At 40.7% G+C, this 21,202-nt stretch overlaps 1 protein-coding gene across 1 annotated transcript in view; it reads left to right on the top strand.

The window, feature by feature from the left end:
* EXT1 (exostosin glycosyltransferase 1) overlaps positions 1–21,202 on the top strand; it is a 289,711-nt gene that overhangs the window by 243,405 nt on the left and 25,104 nt on the right. The window contains exons 2-4 of the mRNA XM_019932095.3: positions 2,412–2,505; positions 4,010–4,117; positions 9,794–9,913. Coding sequence (XP_019787654.2) covers positions 2,412–2,505; positions 4,010–4,117; positions 9,794–9,913 — 322 coding nt within the window. The remainder of the gene's footprint in view (positions 1–2,411; positions 2,506–4,009; positions 4,118–9,793; positions 9,914–21,202) is intronic.

The raw sequence follows: 21,202 nt of genomic DNA, 5'->3' as shown, positions 1-21,202 counted from the left end.
CAGATTTCTGTAGACACATATACACACATACATACAGTGGTTATGGAAACTTTTGGAGCAGTGGGATACTCTCAAAGGGACATTCTTCTTTCTTACCTAAAAATGATAACATAAAGAATAATGGAATGTTCAAAACCATCTTTAGTCATCTTGCCCAACTGACTCATTTTGCAGATGAGGAAACTGAGGCCCAGAGAGCCCATCGTTTTGTTCTTAATCTCACAGTTTACCTAGTGGGTTCCTGATTCCAGCAGGAATGATTGTCCCTCATCTTCTGTTACCTATTATGTGAATGAACACAAGTTTCAATCATGAAGCTTTATTCACTACATCAGCAAATCTTCCTATACAACCCCTTAAAAATCAATAGCTTGAATAGCTGTCATTTGAATTTTTCCTACAAGTTTTCTGCCTTTCCTCTTGCCCACTCCTTCCCTAAAGTAAATTTTGCAACTGGCAACTTTGAAACTTGTTACAATCCAGCACATTAATAGGGTTTTACATTTTAGCAGCCTGATGATAAGGAGGTGGGGCCTTCTGTTCCAGCCCCTCAGGGGTTTCGATTCTGGGCATTTATTAAACTTTGCTGTAGCCTCAAGTATATTTGACCTTTTTATATTAAAAAAAAGTTTCAGTTTAAACTTTATACATATATATTGTGTGTATGTACATAGTTCACTCTTCTCCACTGATGAGGTAGATATTCAGACATTATCAACAGTTGAACTTGAAGATACTTGTCAATTATTTCCCTATGTTTGGTAAGGAAGAGAAGCCATTGCTATCATAATTTATTATTATTTTCATCTAGCTAGATTTGAACCCTCTTAAAAATCTTTTCTACTTGGAGGTCTATTTTGCAGTTTAATTAATGTAGCAAGGGTTTTCTTTTTTTTCTTTTTCTTTTTTTTTTTTTAAATTTTACTCTCAATGGAGATAATCCATTCACAGTGACCTTTCCTTGTGCAAATTAATTGTACACGCTTGTTTAAGTAAATGGTCCTTTGCATGACGTCTCTTCTTAATGATGGGCTTATAATCGAAAATTGGCTTATTCCCATATGCCTAGTTTGTGTGAGAATATAAAAATAGATGTGGACTTGAAAAATATAAATGTATATATCAGTATCCCCAAAAGAGGAGGGAAGAATCCAATGCCTTCAGGCTATGATTAAATTAGACTATTAGAGTCAGAAAGTGCTGGTGACATATGCTACTGTCAAAGTCACCTGTCTGCTGAGCCTGGGAGGCTCTTGAAAAAGGAGAGTGATTTCATCCTGGCTCTGAGAAACTGGGCCTTCACAGGACCTGAGCCATCTCCAGTTTCCCAAGTTTTCTTAAGCTCCAAATGAAATTTCAGCTGTGTGTTTAGGAACGTATTTGTGGAAATCATTTTTATTTTTATTTATTTATTTTTAAAAGATTTCTAGTTTAATTAATTAATTAATTTGGCCATGCTGTGTGGCCTGCGGGATCTTAGTTCCCTGACCAGGGATTGAACTCGTGTACCCTACATTGGGAGTGCAGAGTCTTAAGCACTGGACTGCCAGGGAAGTCCCTGGAAATCATTTTTAAAGTGCTAGCCCTGAATAAAATGAGAGGCTTGTTACCTTTCCTGCACTTCACCGGTATAAAGAGACAGGTGACATTCATATTACATTTTGCATTTTTTCAAGTGTAGAAACAGTGTGATACAACTAAATGGTGTTTGAGGAAGAAATCATCTCTTCTGCTGCCCAGGTTCCCACAGGCCCCACCGTTTTTTGTTTTTTTTTCCTGTTATTCCTCTTTCCCCATTTCTTGGGCTGGCTCCTTCTCTCTCACCTCCATGCCAACCATTCTTATACAGGAGTGTTTGTCTGGGGTAACAAAATGTTCTTGGTTAAAAGTAGAAACTCCAGCCTGAAGAAGAAACTAAATGTTTTGTGCTTAGAATGGAGGTTTCCTGAGTAGGTTTTAGTAGCATGGGTTTGTGCGGTAGGAAACAAGAACAGCCTTCGTTTTATTGAATGACATGGCGTTAAAAAAGAACAACTAGCGGTGAGTATTTTTTAAGCTTATGGGGGCAACCTATTTTCATCCGAGACAAAAATCTGATTTGGGAAGCAAAGGCTGGGCAAGCCAAAATTTTGCTGGGACCATCAGACTTGTCTTTTATGTACTGTTTGCAAAAGGCTGTAATTGCTTTGTCCAGTGTGATGGTTCACATTTCTTCTCCTTCATGCAACAACCCTGCCCACCTCCCGCCCTGGAAAAGTGAGGCTTGCCTGTGTATCGCCCGAGTTGCTCTGGGTAATCTCTGGTAGGTGTGCACCCACCCCAGGTGTGCTGACTCACCCCTCCCCCGACCCTCTCCCCTGCCCCATTCCTAACGCGCCTTTACTTGCTCATGGCTCTTCCTCTTTTTCTAGGTATGATTATCGGGAAATGCTGCACAATGCCACTTTCTGTCTGGTTCCTCGTGGTCGCAGGCTTGGGTCTTTCAGGTTCCTGGAGGCTCTGCAGGTAAGAGACCCTGATCCTCCCCAGAATAGGGCTGAGGACTCAACGTCAGACTGGGGCGGAGTTTAACCGTAGCACTTCTCCTGGGGTCTAAGCCGAACGTGTGGTTTGCCTTAAACACCTGAAATCTGTTTTCCCAAGAAAATCTGCAACATTTTTATGAGTTGAGGGGGGCGGGCGGAGGGAGGATTTACTCCCTGCCTTTGGACATGAGGAGATCCGATGGGACTCTCAAGGGAGGGTGGGTTCTTCAGAGACGTGTTTACAAACAGAGGGCAGATCTGCTTGCCCACCAGGCAGCCGACCTGGGCTCCACGGAGACTCAGCCCTCCTCCTGGAAGCCAGTCTCAAGAGCAATGAAAATGGCTGATGGGTGGTATTTCCCAAAAGCAAAATCGTCGGTTCTGTCCCCATCTCAGTCGTCACTCAGTTCCTCTAAATGCTGAGCGTGATACCCTGCAAGGTAGAGGCACGCACTCAGCCCAGCTCCTCCCAGGCTCTGAAGTTCAGAGGTCCTGGAGCTGCTGGGTCTCTGCTATTAATCTTCACTTTGCAGAAATGCCTTCACCTGCTGAGACAGTTCTCCACACTTCCCACCTGGAAGTTGCAACCAGCCTTGCTTGTTGGCTAGAAAGCACGCTCTCCACCTCTCTCAGCTCCTGGACGCCTTGCTACTGTGTCCTTTCTTCCTCTGTGCTCTGCCCCGGCTGAATCTGTGCTTTTGTCGCAGTGCTTCTTAATTGCCGTCATTCTGTCGTGTTCTCTGACAGGAGAGCTTCCTTCTCTTGAAAGTCTTTTCTGGCACGTTCTATGAACCATACCATTCCTGACATTCCCCTAGCCTCTTGGGATGTTGCATGGAGCAAATTGTTCTCTGCTTTGGATTCTGAGTTATTTGCAACCAGAATTTTGTCATTAGCGTGGTGTTTCTTGGCTCTTAGGTCGCTGTGTGGGTAGTAAATTGGTACGACAGTGGTTGGGATCCCTCCACACTGAAGGGAACAAAGTTCAGATGTTTACATGGCTAGGGAAAGGTGAGCACCCTGTAACAGTTTAGTCCACAAAATGCTTTATCAGGAAGGCCGAACTGTTCTTTGTTGCTCAGGACATTGGGGTGAACCACTTTGCAAGTGGGCTATGGCAGTTACACTGACAAGGCTGTTCATGTTCAAGGTGGCTTTTACGCTAGGATTTTACTGGTGAACGATTTTGTTACGTCAATAAACCTTCTTCAACGGAGGCCAGTTGCCTGCATAGAGGTAAGGTCAGCCAAACCATGTACAAGAATAGAAATGGGGTTTTCGCATTCTAGGGCAAGACTTGCAAATAGCAAAATCTCAGCTGAATACAGACAGACTTCATGTGACTTGATAATTCATAAAAGCCCACTTTTCTTCTGACCTCAGCAGTCCAGGATTCATGCAGAATTTGTACCCATTTCACCTCTGATTGGAAGGGTTCCTGCTGCCATATTCCTCACACTCATGAAGTCCCCTTCTTTGCACAGGCCGCCTGTGTCCCTGTGATGCTCAGCAATGGATGGGAGTTGCCATTCTCTGAAGTGATTAATTGGAACCAAGCTGCCGTCATAGGTGATGAGAGATTGTTACTACAGGTAAGGAAGGGGTGGTGGTGGCCTTCAACAGATCAGTGGATTATTGTTGCCCCCGTCCAGACTTTCAAAGAAGATGAATCCAAAAGATCAGCTCTGTAAAAGAAATTTTATCAGGAGAAAATTGCCTGTGTCATGGTGAATATGAAGTCATTTAACATGACATCGTTCACTTCCCAACACACAATCTGCTCAGGTCCAGGGAATATATTCAGAGAAGGAGAAGTTGCAGGTAGACCACACTGAACTCTGATACTGAGAAGAGGTGTGTATCTACCCCCCTCAATATTCAGAATGTTTAGAAATTATACCAGAGAGTTTTTGTACCATCCTGTTGCCACTTTGTACTCCTTTCCCAGTTCCGTATCTGCCTTCAGATTAATTTTCAGAAAGAGAGAGGTCTCTAGGGCTGATTCTTATACTTAGTGTTATCATTGCTCAAATGATCTAGTCTGGGTACATGAGTGAGTGTTATCTTTAAGATGTATATTTAAAAGAGCAGCCTCAAAGGAAAATGTATGTTTTTTTAAAAATGTATTTTTGGCCATTTAGATTTTTTTCCATTTAATTTTATTGTTGTAAGAACATGTAATATGAAATCTACTCGTTTAACAAATTTTGACGTGTACTCATTATGGTTGAGTGTAGGTACAGTGTGCTACAGCAGGTCTCTAAAGCTTATTCAGCTTGCTTAACTGAAGCTTTATGCCCACTTACTAGTAATTCCTCACTTCCCATCCCCCAACCCCTGGTCACCACCATTCTACTCTTTAATTCTATGAATTTAATTATTTTAGATATCTCTTATAAGTGGACTCATGAATTATTTGTCTTTCTGTGACTGGTTTATTTCACTTAGTATGATGTCCTCAAGGTTCATCCATGTTGTCTTCTATTGCAGAATTAAGACTTACTAATTATTAAAATGTCCGTATTACCCAACGTGATCCACAGATTCAAGGCAATTTCTGCCAAAATCCTAATGGCATTTGTTTTTTACAGAAATAGAAAAACAGCTCTAAAATCCATATGGAGCCAGAAAAGACCCCAAATAGCCAAATCAATCTTGAGGAAAAAGAACAAAACCAAGGAATTATAGTCCCTAATTTCAAAATATATTATAAAGCTCCGGTCATCAAAACAGTATGGTGCTGGCATAAAGACAGATATATAGACTAATGGACCAGAATACAGAGCTAAGAAATAAATCCACACATATACATCAACCAATCTTCCACAAGGATGCCTAATAAAAGTTTAAACTTCTCAAGAGCTGCCTGGGAAGGGGGATATGATACTCCTAGAAAAATCCTGGGGCAGGAATACTCAGTCACTGAGGATTTCTAAAGACCCTTTGTGCAATAATGTTTTAGCTTCAACATAAATTGCCATACTCCTTTCTCTAATACAATGGGATATTTTAATGCTTTTATTTCATGGCATTGTACTTTATCTTGAACTATCACAAATATTTGTAAAATGATATTTTTTAATGTCCTTTTTTCAATATGCAGGAAATTCAGTTTCTAACTCTCATTAATTCTACTTCTGTGCTGCTGGCCAGTCTGCTAACTGGCTGGTGAAATAACTCAGTACTCTCCCTAAAGTAACAGTGGAATATCTGTAACCAAGAGGACCATGAATTAGGCAAGCCAAGCTGAACGCAGCTCCTAAAACATGCCTTGTGTCTGGTACTCAGATCTGTGATTTCCAAGGCCCCTGGGACCTCAGAAGCAAGAGGAGGACATGTGATCTAGTATAGTTCTCCCCACACAGAGATGGTGTTGTGCCTAAAACATTCACTCACGACAGGCCAAACAAAAGTGATAGATGTGGTTCTTTTCCATGTTGCCTTTTTCCTTCCTCTTATGATTTTTTTTTTTTCTTTTTGCGGTACGCGGGCCTCTCACTGTTGTGGCCTCTCCCGTTGCGGAGCACAGGCTCCGGACATGCAGGCTCAGTGGCCATGGCTCACGGGCCTTGCCGCTCCATGGCATGTGGGATCTTCCCGGACTGGGGCACGAACCCGTGTCCCCTGCATCGGCAGGCGGACTCTCAACCACTGCACCACCAGGGAAGCCCTCTCTTATGATTTTTAAAAACTAATGCATGCTCATTAAAGGAAATTTAGGAAAGAAAGGGAATAAAAAATACCAGCCATAATTTCTCCATTTATGTACCAGTGCTCCCGTGAATTTGATGTGACTAAGTTGGGAGTCTGTCTTTGAGAACGGAGCGTGTTCCAGGATACTGAATTGTGGTTGTCTGGTCTCTACCCTTTCAGCAGAGTTGATTCCCCAGAAGCATTTCACCTTCTGAGGCAACATTTTGGCTTGATGCTGGGGATTTCGTTTTTCATTCTGCACCTACTCAAACTTGCTGGCATTTTCCTCTCTCATATGCAGTCTGTCTTTGCACAGCTGCCTCCATATTGAATGATGACTGCACTGTCATTGACAATGGTTTTAAAGAACTGGCACCCAGCCCAAATGTCTGCCCTGGGAAATGTTTTTGTTATGTTACCATTTTTCATTTCCTGTTTTAGAACAGCTCAGGTGTTTTTATTTGCATGTATTCTTGTTGTCATGTCACCAAGAGAGCTTACTGTTGCTTTCCTATATCTATCTTGGTAGATTCCATTAGTTCCGTTACCATGCATGACCTTTTATTAAGACTTCACTGAGTTCTGCAACTTTGAACAATCCGGCCAAATTGGAATTAATTTATCACTTTCCCATACCTGTCTCTCGGGACAAGCAGATTAAGAACCAGTAGCCAAATGCCATTAAAATTGGAACTCTGTCTTTTTAATCAATTGGAATTATCTTCCAGAGCACTTTGAAGAGTGCTGTCAGACACTTGTATCATATGCACAAATGGGTAGGATATATTTCACTTGATGTAGTAACATCAGGATGTGGCTAATAGAAGAGAGGGGCTGTATTGGTAGGCTCATCTGTGCTGTCCCTTTCTGCCTTCATAACCACAGCCTACTCAGTTTTCTGGAGAGCACATCGTGATGATAGCTTTTGACATTTTTCTAATGGACTGGTTCCTCATGATCATAATGAAACAGTCTACCTGTATGACTCTTAGAAAATACCACTGACATTCAGAAGAGGGCATGATTATGGAAATTGAGGAGGGTAATTTTTTTCTAGTCTTTCTTGGGCAATCTGAGTAATTTTCTCAGTAAATAAAAATAAATGTTCTTTGGCTTATGAAGCATCCATGATCTGAATGGTTTCTCTACCTCCTTCAAGGATATTTTATTTCCACTTGACCTTGAGCTCTGGTTTCAGGCTAATGTTTCTCCTTTACCTGTTGCCTCCATGCTGCTTCAGTGTTGGGAATCCAGATACACACTTTGGGGCTGCACATTGAGTATCTGCTTCTGGACATTGCCAAAGGAAGTGAACTTGTCCTCATGTAGATACTGTGAAGCAGTTCTATGGCTTCCCGTAAGTGTGGTCTTGAATCAAAACATATGCTCCAGGGCTTCCCTGGTGGCACAGTGGTTGAGAGTCTGCCTGCCGATGCAGGGGACGCGGGTTCGTGTCCCGGTCCAGGAAGATCCCACATGCCGCGGAGCGGCTGGGCCCGTCAGCCATGGCCGCTGAGCCTGCGCATCCAGAGCCTGTGCTCCGCAACGGGAGAGGCCACAGCAGTGAGAGGCCCGTGTACCGCAAAAAAATAAAATAAAAAAAACTGCTCCTACTTCCTTCGCCACCACTGGAAATTCAGATGTAGTCTTAGTCACAATGCCATGGGTAACTTTCTTACTAAAGCAGCTAGCAGAGCGTTCCTGCTTCCGTCCAGGCTCCCATGCCTGTCTGATTAATTACACATTAAGGAGGCAAGCATGCAGAAAGAGGTGAGCACAAAAGGACAGTTGCTAATCACAAGGAATCTCCCCTAAGTATAGACTCCATAAATGAAATAGCCTTTGGGCTATAGGTGAAGATAGGGAGCAAACCGAGGAGACTCACCAGATACCCAGGAAGTACATTTCAGAGCTCCAGACCCAAGCAAGTTCACATGCAGACATTAAGCAATTGGGCTGTCTTTGAATATCATCACCCTTAAGTCAATAATAATAGTAGTGGTAATAATTACTTTGTTAATAAAGCTTCCCATGTGCTAGGCATTGTGCAAAGCACTTATGTGATCTTCATAACAACCTTATGATGTTAGTACTATATCCTTATGATGTTAGTACTATATCATTTTATAAGTGAAGAAATGAAATCTTTGATAGATCATGTAACTTGTCCAGGGAAGCAGGGCTAGTAAATGGCAGAGCCAAGACTCCCACTGTGGTCTAACTCCCATGTTCCTGTGCTTAATCACTGAGTTATACTGCTAGTGAAAATGATATCCCTTTGGTGGCTTCAGATGGCCACGTTCAATTCCACTTCTATTTATTGAATAACTACAACAGGCATACCTCTCTTATGCTTCGTAGATGCTTTTTTTTTTTTTCCAACCAATTGAAGGTTTGTGTCAACCCTGTGTTGTCAGATGATGGTTAGTGGGGATGTTTTAGTAATAAGTTTTTTTTTTTTTGCGGTACGCGGGCCTCTCACCGCTGCGGCCTCACCGTCATGGAGCAACAGGCTCCAGACGCGCAGGCTCAGCGGCCATGGCTCACGGGCCCAGCCGCTCCGCGGCACGTGGGATCTTCCCGGACCAGGGCACGAACCCGCGTCCCCTGCATCGGCAGGCAGACCCTCAAACACTGCGCCACCAGGGAAGCCCCTAGTAATAAGTATTTTTAATTAAGGTAGTTACCTTGTGTTTTTAGACATTATGCTATTGCACACTTAATAGACTGTAGTGTCACGTAACTTTTATATGCACTGGGAAACCACACAAGTTTTGTGTGACTCGCTTTATTGCGATATTTGTTTTATTGTGTTGGTCTAGAGCTGAACACACAGTGTCTCTGAGGTGTACCTACACATAAAAGCCACTCTCCTAGCTATAAAAAGTGTAGCAGGATGGACAGGGCATAGATCCCCCCTTAAAAATTGTGCAGCCTGGTAGAGAGCAGTGATGGTTAAACATGTATGACAGATTGTGTTAGTTTGGTGTAAGAGCTGCAGCCACAAAGAGAAGCCTGGAGAGCAGAAAGCTCTCAGGGAGAGGCAGGAGATACATGCACATAGAAATGACTACCCCAGCTGCATATTAAATGGAGAGACTCAGAGACAGTCCCTAAAAAGCCTTTCCGTAGATCATTTGTAGTCCCTGGCGTGGTGTGCCTTAGAAGTGCTTGCGGGATGATGTCTCTCAGCCTTGCTGCAAGGCCGTAGCTCCTTCTCTGTAGTACTTGGTTGTCCATGGCAGGATCAAGGATGTGTGGGAATCTGAGAAGAGAAAACAGCAAAGACTACTGTAGGAACACCCTAAGCAACTGATAAGCTGCTACCAAATCTTAGAAGCGAGCTCTAACTCTCGTGCATTTAAGGTCCTTAAAGCTGATTCCCAGTAAGTGCTGTTTGTAGCTGACACCTCTGAAGGACCTTTCAATTTAGGGGTTGGTGATTTTTAGTAGATCTGTATGCTAGAAGCTGAAGGCTATGAAGAATAAAAGCCTAACCCAAGTGGGTTATTTTGATCAAATGGCATCTTATTGTTATCCGGTTATAGTTATTATGTGTTCACTTTGTGTTACAGATTCCTTCTACAATCAGGTCTATTCATCAGGATAAAATCCTAGCACTTAGACAGCAGACACAATTCTTGTGGGAGGCTTATTTTTCTTCAGTTGAGAAGATTGTATTAACTACACTAGAGGTAAGTGAGACCACTTGGTTCTTGGTCTTAAATAATGGTCCTTTATATGTTTCTCTCAGCCTTCTCTTTTGCTATTAGTGATGTGTAATTGGTCAAATGGGGCGAAACCGAACCTTCTGTACTTGAATGTGTCAGTTAACCCCTTTTTACCTGCTCTGCCGTGCCCAAGCAAAGACCTCCATTCTTGACAGACTCCAATGAGGAAAGCTGACATAGGAGAAATTACACTCCTTGACACAGAGATGGGCTCTGTCTTACATCATTTCAGAGACAGGTAGCTAATGACTGTCCTCCTGTCATTCACACTCAATGGCATCCTTTGAAAGCATATTTCTGGAGCCCACTTAGGAAACAGATAGTGACCAAGTAGGGGAAAATCTTCTCCCATTCTAAAAATATGAATAGTTTACTGGGTACTGTAGTCCAATGGCATTAGGATACAGCCAAATTTATTCTCAAGACATATGCAGCCCAGCTAGCATCATTGCTGCAAGGATGTGTTAAGAAGAAAATCAGGATTACACCCATCTGGTACAGAAAGTGTTAAACTTTATGAGATCAGAAACTATTCTAGACAGATGGGTGCCCATCTTCGAGTTGCCTTTTTTAAGGCAGGAGGAAAAAAGGAAAGGGAAGCATGGAGATGATTAAAACCTTTGGAAGTAGAGCAGATAGCGATGGCCTGAGGCTACACCAAAGCAGCACAAAGAGCTGAGAAAAGATTTCTGGATCTGCACACTCATGAGTTACAGGAAGGAGAGCAGAGGTCCTCAGGTGAAGCGCAGCATCAAGGTGATTCTGAGGGGTCCACCGCGAGAAGTAGGGGCATTTGTGGCCTCACTTTTGAAATATTTTCTTTGGAAAAGTTATTACTGCTCCAAAAGCTAATGTAATTGGGAGTATACACTATGCTAAGTCTGAAAAACACCAAGAAAACTGAAGTCATCCTGTTTTGTGCCATTGCTGTTGTCTTGCCATCCTGGGTACCAGAGCCAACTCTGGTCATACCCCAGGCACACTGTGGGGCTTACCTACCCTGAGCCTAGCCTGGGCCTCCTGCTTTTGCGGGGCCAGGCTCTATCCCAGTGTCCTCTTGTAAATGGGTTGTGTCGTTTTCATCCTGGAACTAAGTGAAAAGGGCTATTTAGGACCCAGGTTTCCCCATGAAAGGGGATAGGGTACAATGCCTTCCAAGGGCTTCCTTATTACAAGCAAATTTCTCTTATTCCTCCAAAAGCACTCTCCTCAATGAAAATTGATTGGGTTTTTACTTCTGTACATAGCAGCAGATTTGAATATGTAATAAATTTGAACCTTTTCTTTGATCCTGTCTTCCGTCTAAGACCCTTCCTAGGTCCTTCTTAAGGAAAGTTGAATGTCACTTGTTTTGGGTTTTGTTTGTTTGTTTGTTTGCTTTTTGGAATGAGTGCTTTTTATCAAAGAAGTGCATATTCCTTTTAGAAAATAATAGAAAATACTTATAGCACAAAAATAAAATAATCTACCCATACAAATCACTATTGACATATATACACACATATAAACATATTCATTTTTTTCTGTGCAAATGCATAAATATGTTGTCATTTTTAATTTAAAGAGGAGTTTTTCTATACTTAGTTTATAACCTGTTTTTTCTGCTTAATAATTATTCCTAGTATCTCATTAGATTTTACTACAGTTATTTTAATGGCTATATAATATTCCATTCATGATGTCACTTAATTCCGTTAATTAATCCCCAGTTTGAGGCTATTAAAATTGTTTCTGGTTTTCAATTATTATACACATCACTGAAGCTAATAGCCTCAGTGCCAAGTTGTTGTGCAGATTCAAGATTACTTCCTTAGGATAAATTCCTTGAATTCAAAGTCCTGGCTCAAACAATATGCCAAATGCTAAGATTTCGAATATGAACTGTCAATTTTCCTGCAATAGAATTCAACTAATTTATATTCCCTCCAGCTTAGATGAGAGAACCTATTTTAATTATATTTATTTTTTTCACTTTCACCATATTGGACATTATATCCTTAAAAATGATAAGTCATTATTTTCTTGAGATCTTAGTAAGAATGAATATTTCTTGTATGTTTCTTGCTCAGGCAGCTCACAAAGAAAGAAATAGAAATGGCCACAACGTTGTCCCGCTTTTCTCATTAATTTTTAAGAGCTTATTAGGTTTAAAAAGATTAACCTTTGATTCTTTTGTAGCGAATATTCCCCCCAATTTGTGGTATGCTTTCTGTTTTGTTTATCATGGGGCAATCTTTTCATCTCCAGCTTTTCCATTTGCTACTGTTTAGAAAGGACTTTTTGACCCATAATTTTATTTATGTGCAACACACGTACACATTAGTATTTTCTAGTACTTTCATGGTTAATTTTTTACATTTAACTATTTAATCCAATTTACTTTTATATATGGTCTGTGTTGAAAAAGCTAAACTTTTTTTTTTTTTTGACAAATTTTTCTGCCGTTGCTCCAATACATTTCCTTCTTTTTTTTTTTTTTTTGCCATACCACACAGCTTATGGGATCTTAGTTCCCAGACCAGGGATTGAATCCAGGCCCTCGGCAGTGAGAGCAGAGTCCTAACCACTGGACTGCCAGGGAATTCCCCTGATATATTTCTTAAGTTATTCTTTCCTCAGTGTTTTCACATGCCACTTTTATGCATTTTTGGCTATACATCCAGACCACATGTTTTCATTTTTTCACCCTATATTCCATCCCTTAGTGAACCTCTATTTATTTAACCAATCTGCTATTGCTGACTATTAATGTTATTTCTAATTATTTCTTTTTTAGAGATAGAGATATCTTTATCCAACCAATGCCCTTCTACATGTATCTTAGACTATGTCTTTATTTCTTTAGATGGAGTCCTTGAAATGAGATTACTCAACCCAAGAGTCCAGGCATGACTAAGACTCATGATAGGTATTGCCAAATTACTCTTCAAAGAGGTTGAATCAATCTAGATTCTCACAGGCCATCTGGGGGACACCCTCTCTTACTATATCCTTGTCAGCCTTCAGAATCATAATTAAAACACACACACAGCTTTGTTAATTCGCCAGATGAAAGATGGTGTCTCATTAATTACATTTCTTTTGAGTATGGTTTATTGCATAGCTCTGGTCTCTTGCCTATTAAGTTAGCAGAACTCAATTATCTTATAATAACAGTTGGATGTGTTATATTCACCAGCATAGGATCTTAAGTCAAGCTGTTTTCATCTCTGTGACTGGAAAGCCGTTTTCCCCTTCGATTTGAGCCATGCAGTTCTTTAGAGACACAGTGTTTTTGTTTTTTGTTTTTTTTCTTAATAGATCTTTATTGGAGTATAATTGCTTCACAATACTGTGTTAGTTTCTGTTGTACAACAAAGTGAATCAGCCATATGCATACGTATGTCCCCATATCCCCTCCCTCTTGAGCCTCCCTCCCACCCTCCCTATCTCACCCCTCTAGGTCATCGCAAAGCACCAAGCTGATCTCCCCGTGCTATGCGGCTGCTTGCCACTAGCTATCTATTTTACATTCGGTAGTATATATAAGTCCATGCCACTCTCTCACTTCGTCCCAGCTTACCCTTCCCCCTCCCTGTGTCCTCATGTCCATTCTCTACATCTGTGGCTTTATTCCTCTCCTGTCCCTAGATTCTTCATAACCTTTTTTTTTTTTCAGATTCCATATATACGTGTTAGCATACAGTATTTGTTTTTCTCCTTCTGACTTACTTCACTCTGTATGACAGACTCTAGGTCCATCCACCTCACTACAAATAACTCAATTTCATTTCTTTTTATGGCTGAGTAATATTCCATTGTATACATGTGCCACATCTTCTTTATCCATTCATCTGTCCACAGACACTTAGGTTGCATCCATGTCCTGGCTATTGTAAATAGTGCTGCAGTGAACATTGTGGTACATGTCTCTCTCTATTTTTTTTCTAATTTTTGAATTTTATTTTTTTTTTATACAACAGGTTCTTATTAGTTAACCACTGTATACATATTAGTGTATATATATCAATCCCACTCTCACAATTTATCCCACCACACCCCTCTGCCACTTTCCCACCTTGGTGTCCGTACGTTTGTTCTCTACATCTGTGTCTCTATTTCTGCCCTGCAAACTGGTTCATCTGTACCACTTTTCTAGGTTCCACATATATGTGTTAATATATGGTATTTGTTTTTCTCTTTCTGACTTACTTCACTCTGTATGACAGTCTCTAGATCCATCCACGTCTCTACAGATGACCCAATTTCGTTCCTTTTTATGGCCGAGTAATATTCCATTGTATATATGTACCACATCTTCTTTATCCACTCGTCTGTCAGTGGACATTTAAGTTGCTACCATGACCTGGCTGTTGTGAATAGGGCTGCAATGAACATTGGGGTGCATGTGTCTTTTTGAATTATGGTTTTCTCTGGGTATATGTCCAGGAGTGGGATTGCTGGGTCACAGGGTAATTCTATTTTTAGTTTTTTAAGGAACCTCCATACTGTTCTCCATAGTGGCTGTATCAATTTACATTCCCACCAACACTGCAGGAGGGTTCCCTTTTCTGCACACCCTCTCCAGCATTTGTTGTTTCTAGATTTTCTGATGATGCCCATTCTAACTGGTGTGAGGTGATACCTCATTGTAGTTTTGATTTGCATTTCTCTGATAATGAGTGATGTTGAGCAGCTTTTCATGTGCTTCTTGGCCATCTGCATGTCTTCTTTGGAGAAATATCTATTTAGGTCTTCAGCCCATTTATGACTGGGTTGTTTGTTTTTTTTTAATATTGAGCTGCATGAGCTGCTTATATATTTTAGAGATTAATCCTTTGTCCGTTGATTTGTTTGCAAATATTTTCTCCCATTCTGAGGGTTGTATTTTCGTCTTGTTTGTAGTTTCCTTTGCTTTGCAAAAGCTTTTAAGTTTCATTAGGTCCCATTTATTTATTTTTGTTTTTATTTCCATTATTCTAGGAGGTGGATCAAAAAAGATCTTGCTGTGATTTATGTCAAAGAGTGTTCTTCCTATATTTTCCTCTAAGAGTTTGATAGTGTCCAGTCTTACATTACGTCTCTAATCCATTTTGAGTTTATTTTTGTGTATGGTGTTAGGGAGTGTTTTAATTTCATTCTTTTACATGTAGCTGTCCAGTTTTCCCAGCAGCACTTATTGAAGAGGCTGTCTTTTTTCCATTGTATATCCTTTCCTCCTTTGTCATAGATTAGTTGACCATAGGTGTGTGGGTTTATCTCTGGGTTTCTATCCTGTTCCATTGTTCTATATTTCGGTTTTTGTTCTAGAACCATATTGTCTTGATTACTGTAGCTTTGTAGTATAGTCTGAACTCAGGGAGTCTGATTCCTCCAGCTCCATTTTTTTTCACCAACACTGCTTTGGCTATGCAGGGTCTTTTTTGTCTCCATACAAATTTTAAGATTTTTTGTTCTAATTCTGTAAAAAATTCCATTGGTAGTTTGATAGGGATTGCATTGAATCTGTAGATTGCTTTGGGTAGTATCATCATTTTCACAATACCGATTCTTCCAATCCAAGAAAATGGCATATCTCTCCATCTGTTTGTATCATCTTTAATTTCTTTCATCAGTGTCTTATAGTTTTCTGCATACAGGTCTTTCGTCTCCCTAGGTAGGTTTATTCCTAGGTATTTTATTGTTTCTGTTGCAATGGTAAATGGGAATGTTTCCTTAATTTCTTTTTCAGATTTTTTATCATTAGTGTATAGGAATGCAAGAGATTCCTGTGCATTAATTTTACATCCTGCAACTTTACCAAATTCATTGATTAGCTCTAGTATTTTTCTGGTGGCATCTTTAGGATTCTCTGTGTATAGTATCATGTCATCTGCAAACAGTGACAGTTTTACTTCTTCTTTTCTAATTTGTATTCCTTTTATTTCTTTTTCTCCTCTAATTGCCATGGCTAGGACTTCCAAAACTATGTTGAATAATAGTGGCGAGAGTGGTCATCCTTGTCTTGTTCCTGATCTTAGCAGAAATGTTTTCAGTTTTTCACCATTGGGTATGATGCTTGCTGTGGGTTTGTCATATATTGCCTTTATTATGTTGAGGTAGGTTCCCTATATGCCCGTTTTCTGGAGAGTTTTTATCATAAATGGGTGGTGAATTTTGTCAGAAGCTTTCTCTGCATCTATTGAGATGATCGTATGGTTTTTATACCTTAATTTATTAATGTGGTGTATCACATTGATTGATTTGTGTATATTGAAGAATCCTCGGGATAAATCCCACTTGATCATGGTGTATGATCCTTTTACTGTGTTGTTGGATTCTGTTTGCTGGTATTTTGTTCAGGATTTTTGCATCTATGTTAATCAGTGATATTGGTCTGTAATTTTCTTTTTTTGTTATATCTTTTTCTGGTTTTGGTATCAGGATGATGGTGGCTTCGTAGAATGAATTTGGGAGTGTTTCTCCCTCTGCAATTTTTTGGAAGAGTTTGAGAAGGATCGGTGTTAGCTCTTCTCTAAATGTTTGATAGAATTTTCCTGTGAAGCCATCTGGTCCTGGACTTTTGTTTGTTGGAAGATTTTAAATTACGGTTTCAATTTCATTACTTGTGATAGTTTTGTTTATATTTTCTGATTCTTCCTGGTTCAGTCTTGGAAAATCGTACGTTTCTAAGAATTTGTCCATTTCTTCATGGTTGTCCATTTTATTGGCATATAGTTGTTTGTAGTCTCTTATAATCCTTTGTATTTATGTGGTGTCAGTTGCAATTTCTCCTTTTTCATATCTAACTTTATTGATTTGCATCCTCTCTCGTTTTTTCTTGATGAGTCTGGCTAAGGGTTTATCAATTTTTTTTATCTTCTCAAAGAACCAGCTTTTAGTTTTATTGATCTTTGCTATTGTTTTCTTCATTGCTATTTCATTTATTTCTGCTCTGTGCTTTATAATTTCTTTCTTTATACTGACTTTGGGTTTTCTTTGTTCTTCTTTCTCTAGTTGCTTTAAGTGTAGGATTAGATTGTTTATTTGAGATTTTTTTTGTTTCTTGAGGTGAGATTGAATTGCTATAAACTTCCCTCTTAGAACTGCTTTTGCTGCATCCCATAGGTTTGGGTCGTCATATTTTCATTTGTTTCTAGGTATTTTTTAATTTCTTCTTTGATTTCTTCAGTGATCTCTTGATTATTTAGTAGTGCACTGTTTGGCCTCCATGTATTTGTGTTTTTTACAGTTTTTTTTCCTGTAATTGATTTCCAGTCTCATAGTGTTGTGGTCAGAGAAGATGCTTGATATGATTTCAATTTTCTTAAATTTTCCGAGGCTTGATGTGTGACCCAAGATGTGATGTATCCTGGAGAATGTTCCGTGTGCATTTGAGAAGAAAGTGTATTCTGCCACTCTTGGGTGGAAATTCTGTAAATATCAGTTAAATCTATCTGTTCTATTATGTCATTTAAAGTATGTGTTTCCGTATTTATTTTCTGTTTGGATGATCTGTCTATTGGTGTAAGTGGGGTGTTAAAGTCCCCTACTATTACTGTGTTACTGTTGATTTCGCCTTTCATGGTTGTTAGCATTTGCCTTATGTATTGAGGTGCTCCTATGTTGGGTGCGTAAACATTTATAATTGTTATATCTTCTTCTTGGATTGCTCCCTTGATCACTGTGTAGTGTCCCTCCTTATCTCTTGTAACAATCTTTATTTTAAAGTCTATTTTATCTGATACGAGAATTGCTACTCCAGCTTTCTTTTGGTTTCCATTTACAGGGAATATCTTTTTCCATCCCTTCACTTTCAGTCTGTATGTGTCCCTAGGTCTGAAGTGGGTCTCTTGTAGACAGCATATATATGGGTCTTGTTTTTGTATCCATTCAGTCAGTCTGTGTCTTTTGGTTAGGGCATTTAATCTATTTACATTTAAGGTTATTATCGATATGTATGTTCCTATTACCATTTTCTTAATTGTTTTGGGTTTGTTTTTGTGGGTCTTCTTCTCTTGTGTTTCCCACCTAGAGAAGTGTCTTTAGCATTTGTTGTAAAGCTGGTTTAGTGGTGCTGAATTCTCTTAGCTTTTGCTTGTCTGAAAAGCTTTTCAGTTCTCTGTCAAGTCTGAATGAGATCCTTGCTGGGTAGAGTAATCGTGGTTGTAGTTTCTTCCCTTTCATCACTTTAAGTATATCCTGCCACTCCCTTCTGGCCTGCCGAGTTTCTGCTGAAAAATCAGCTGATAACCTTATGGGGATTCCTTTGGATGTTATTGTTTGTTTTTCCCTTGCTGCTTTTAATATTTTTTCTTTAAATTTAATTTTTGTTAGTTTGATTAATATGTGTCTTGGTGTATTTTTCCTAGGGTTATCCTGTATGGGACTCTCTGTGCTTCCTGGACTTGGGTGACTATTGCCTTTCCCATGTTAGGGAAGTTTTTGACTATAATCTCTTCAAATATTTTCTCAGACCCTTTCTTTTTCTCTTCTTCTTCTGGGGCCCCTATAATTTGAATGTTGGTGCTTTTAGCATTGTCCCAGATGTCTCTGAGATTTTCTTCAATTCTTTTCATTCTTTTTTCTTTATTCTGCTCCTTGGCAGTTATTTCCACCATTTTGTCTTCCAGCTCACTTATTTGTTCTGCCTCAGTTATTCTGTTATTGTTTCCTTCTAGTGTATTTTTCATTTCAGTTATGGTGTCGTTCATCTCTGTTTGTTTGTTCTTTAGTTCTTCTATATCTTTGTTAAACATTTCTTGTATTTTCTCAATCCATGCCTCCATTCTATTTCCGAGATCCTTATCATCTTTACTATCATTACTCTGGGGTCTTTTTCAGGTAGATTGCCTATTTCCTCTTCATTTATTTGGTCTTGTAGGTTTTTACCTTGCTCCTTCATCTGTGACATAATTTTTTGCCCTCTCTCTCTCTCTCTTTATTTTTTGAGTGGGATTGTGTTCCTGTCTTATTGGTTGTTTGGCCTGTGGATTCCAACACTGGAGTTTGTAGGCTATTGGGTAGAGCTGGGTCTTGGTGCTGAGATGAGGACCTCTGTGAGACCTCAGTCCGATGAATACTCCCTGGGGTCTGAGGTTCTCTGTTAGTCCAGTGGTTCGGACTCAGAGCTCCCACCGCAGGAGTTTCGGCCCAATCCCCTTCTTGTGAACCAAGATCCCGCAAGCCATGTGGGGTGGCAAAAAAAAAAAAGAGAGAGAGAGAACATAACAAAGTAAAAAATAAAATTAGACTAGGAAACTAACAGATATGTTAGAAAGAATATGAAAATAAAAATATAGGTGAATCAACAACCGGAAGGTACAGCAGTACCATAATAGTGAAAAAGCGGAGGAGGGGGAAAAAGAGTCGGGGGAGGCCTTGGCTGTGCAGGGTGGGGCCTAAGCAAGGGTGAGGTTTGGGTGGTGGGCGGGGCCAATGCTCAGGACCCACAGGCCCTGGGGCCTGTGGGAAGTCGGGCTCAGGCTGAAGGAACAGAAGGGACCCAGCTGTGCCCCCCACCCTGGTCTCAGAGGACAGGGGACCTCACCTGGCAGCCCAGCAGGCTTCCTGGGCTTGAGTGGGCGGGGCAAATGCCCTCCTCTCCTCTCCTGCTCCTCCGGTCCCAGAGAGCCCCTCCCGCCTACCTCTCCTGATCTCCCCTGGCCTCCCCCCTATGCCCCCAGGACCAATGTGGCTGGGGGGAGGGGGGATCTTGGAGGGCAGGGGACCAGCCTGGGAGCTCAGCAGGCTCCCCAGGCCCGAGTGGGCGGGGCAAACGCCCTCCTATGCCCCCAAGGACCCATGCGGCCTGGAGCACAGTTGTTTTTAGAACGCTCTAACCATATACTTCATTCAAATTTATTGCAACTGACAAAAACTCCTCATATAGTTCCAAAATTGGATTTTAACAATTTGACCTCTCAGCTGAATTGCATGAGAGATACCATCCAGTTTCCCTTTTTAATCCAGAGCTTAGATTACCCCAGGATCCAATGTAAACAGAAAAGCAGAGAAAAATACCAGAAAATGCCATCCACATACCCAGATAAACAACCAATATGTTCATAAGAACGATTTAACTATCACAAATCAAAAATTCCTACTTGAGATAATATGTCCTTCAGTTCCTGCTGGAGTGCCTATGGTCAGGGTAATGCAGCATTACCCTTGGACAACGTACATTTGAAGATCCCTTGTTCGGGGATGCTCTACCCGGAGACTCTTTCTTCCTTACGTGCTGTATTCTGAGTCGCGGGAAGGGAATTACTTGCTCTTTGGTGATTATGAGCCTTAGAGCTGTAGGTAGTGCTTAGATACCGTTGGAAACAGGACACCTCATCTTTCTTTCCAATGCCAGGGTCAAGTTGTTAGTACGTTCAGCTGTGCTGCACTCTCTCCTGCTTGGGATTTGCCTAGTATTTCTAGTCTGCTTGAAACTTCCTAATTCTGCACCTTGGAATTAAGGAGCTATTTAATAAGAGCTAGGCTCTTCGGAGCTCATTTTTTGGTGCAAATTGAGAAGTAATGATAGAGACAATGATCAAATACTGCAAAGACAGTGTTCTTGGATTCCATTATTTGTCAGAATACTGCACAACAGTAACCTGGCACTAAGGATTGAACCTTAGGAGCTCAGTCAGAATCAGCTCAATCAGAATCATCAGCTCACAGTAGCTTGGAAACACAATTTTAAGTGCTGTTTTATGAAGGGTTGTCTGTTTCTCTCTTCACTTATCTAACCATATGCACATTCAGACCATAGTATTATTGATGCCGTTGTATAAGGAAAGTTTAAAATCAGTGAGAGAATAGAAATAGGAGATTTTGCTTTGGTTTGGAATGAGGTGGCATATGGTGGCACTGCGTGTATTAGGCAACATTGTATTGGTCAAAAGACAGAGTCAGGGCTTCCCTGGTGGGGCAGTGGTTGAGAGTCCGCCTGCCGATGCAGGGGACACGGGTTCGTGCCCCGGTCCGGGAAGATCCCACATGCCGCGGAGCGGCTGGGCCCGTGAGCCATGGCCGCTGAGCCTGCGTGTCCGGAGCCTGTGCTCCGCAAAGGGAGAGGCCACAACAGTGAGAGGCCTGCGTACTGCAAAAAAAAAAAAAAAGAGAGAGACAGAGTCAAGGCCACCTAGAATGACTGGAACCTATAATCAATTGTCCATTATTTTAAAAATAGATGGCACATAAAAATGAAAAATAAGGAGCCTGTCATTCTTCCCTTTGAATTCATGTTAATAAGAAATATCATCCTTATTGAGGGTGCCATTTGGGGCTGTAAGGAAAAAA

The sequence above is a fragment of the Tursiops truncatus genome, chromosome 17 (assembly GCF_011762595.2).
Source record: "Tursiops truncatus isolate mTurTru1 chromosome 17, mTurTru1.mat.Y, whole genome shotgun sequence".
Lineage (NCBI taxonomy): Eukaryota > Metazoa > Chordata > Mammalia > Artiodactyla > Delphinidae > Tursiops > Tursiops truncatus.
This window is presented reverse-complemented; position numbering and strand designations above follow the sequence as displayed.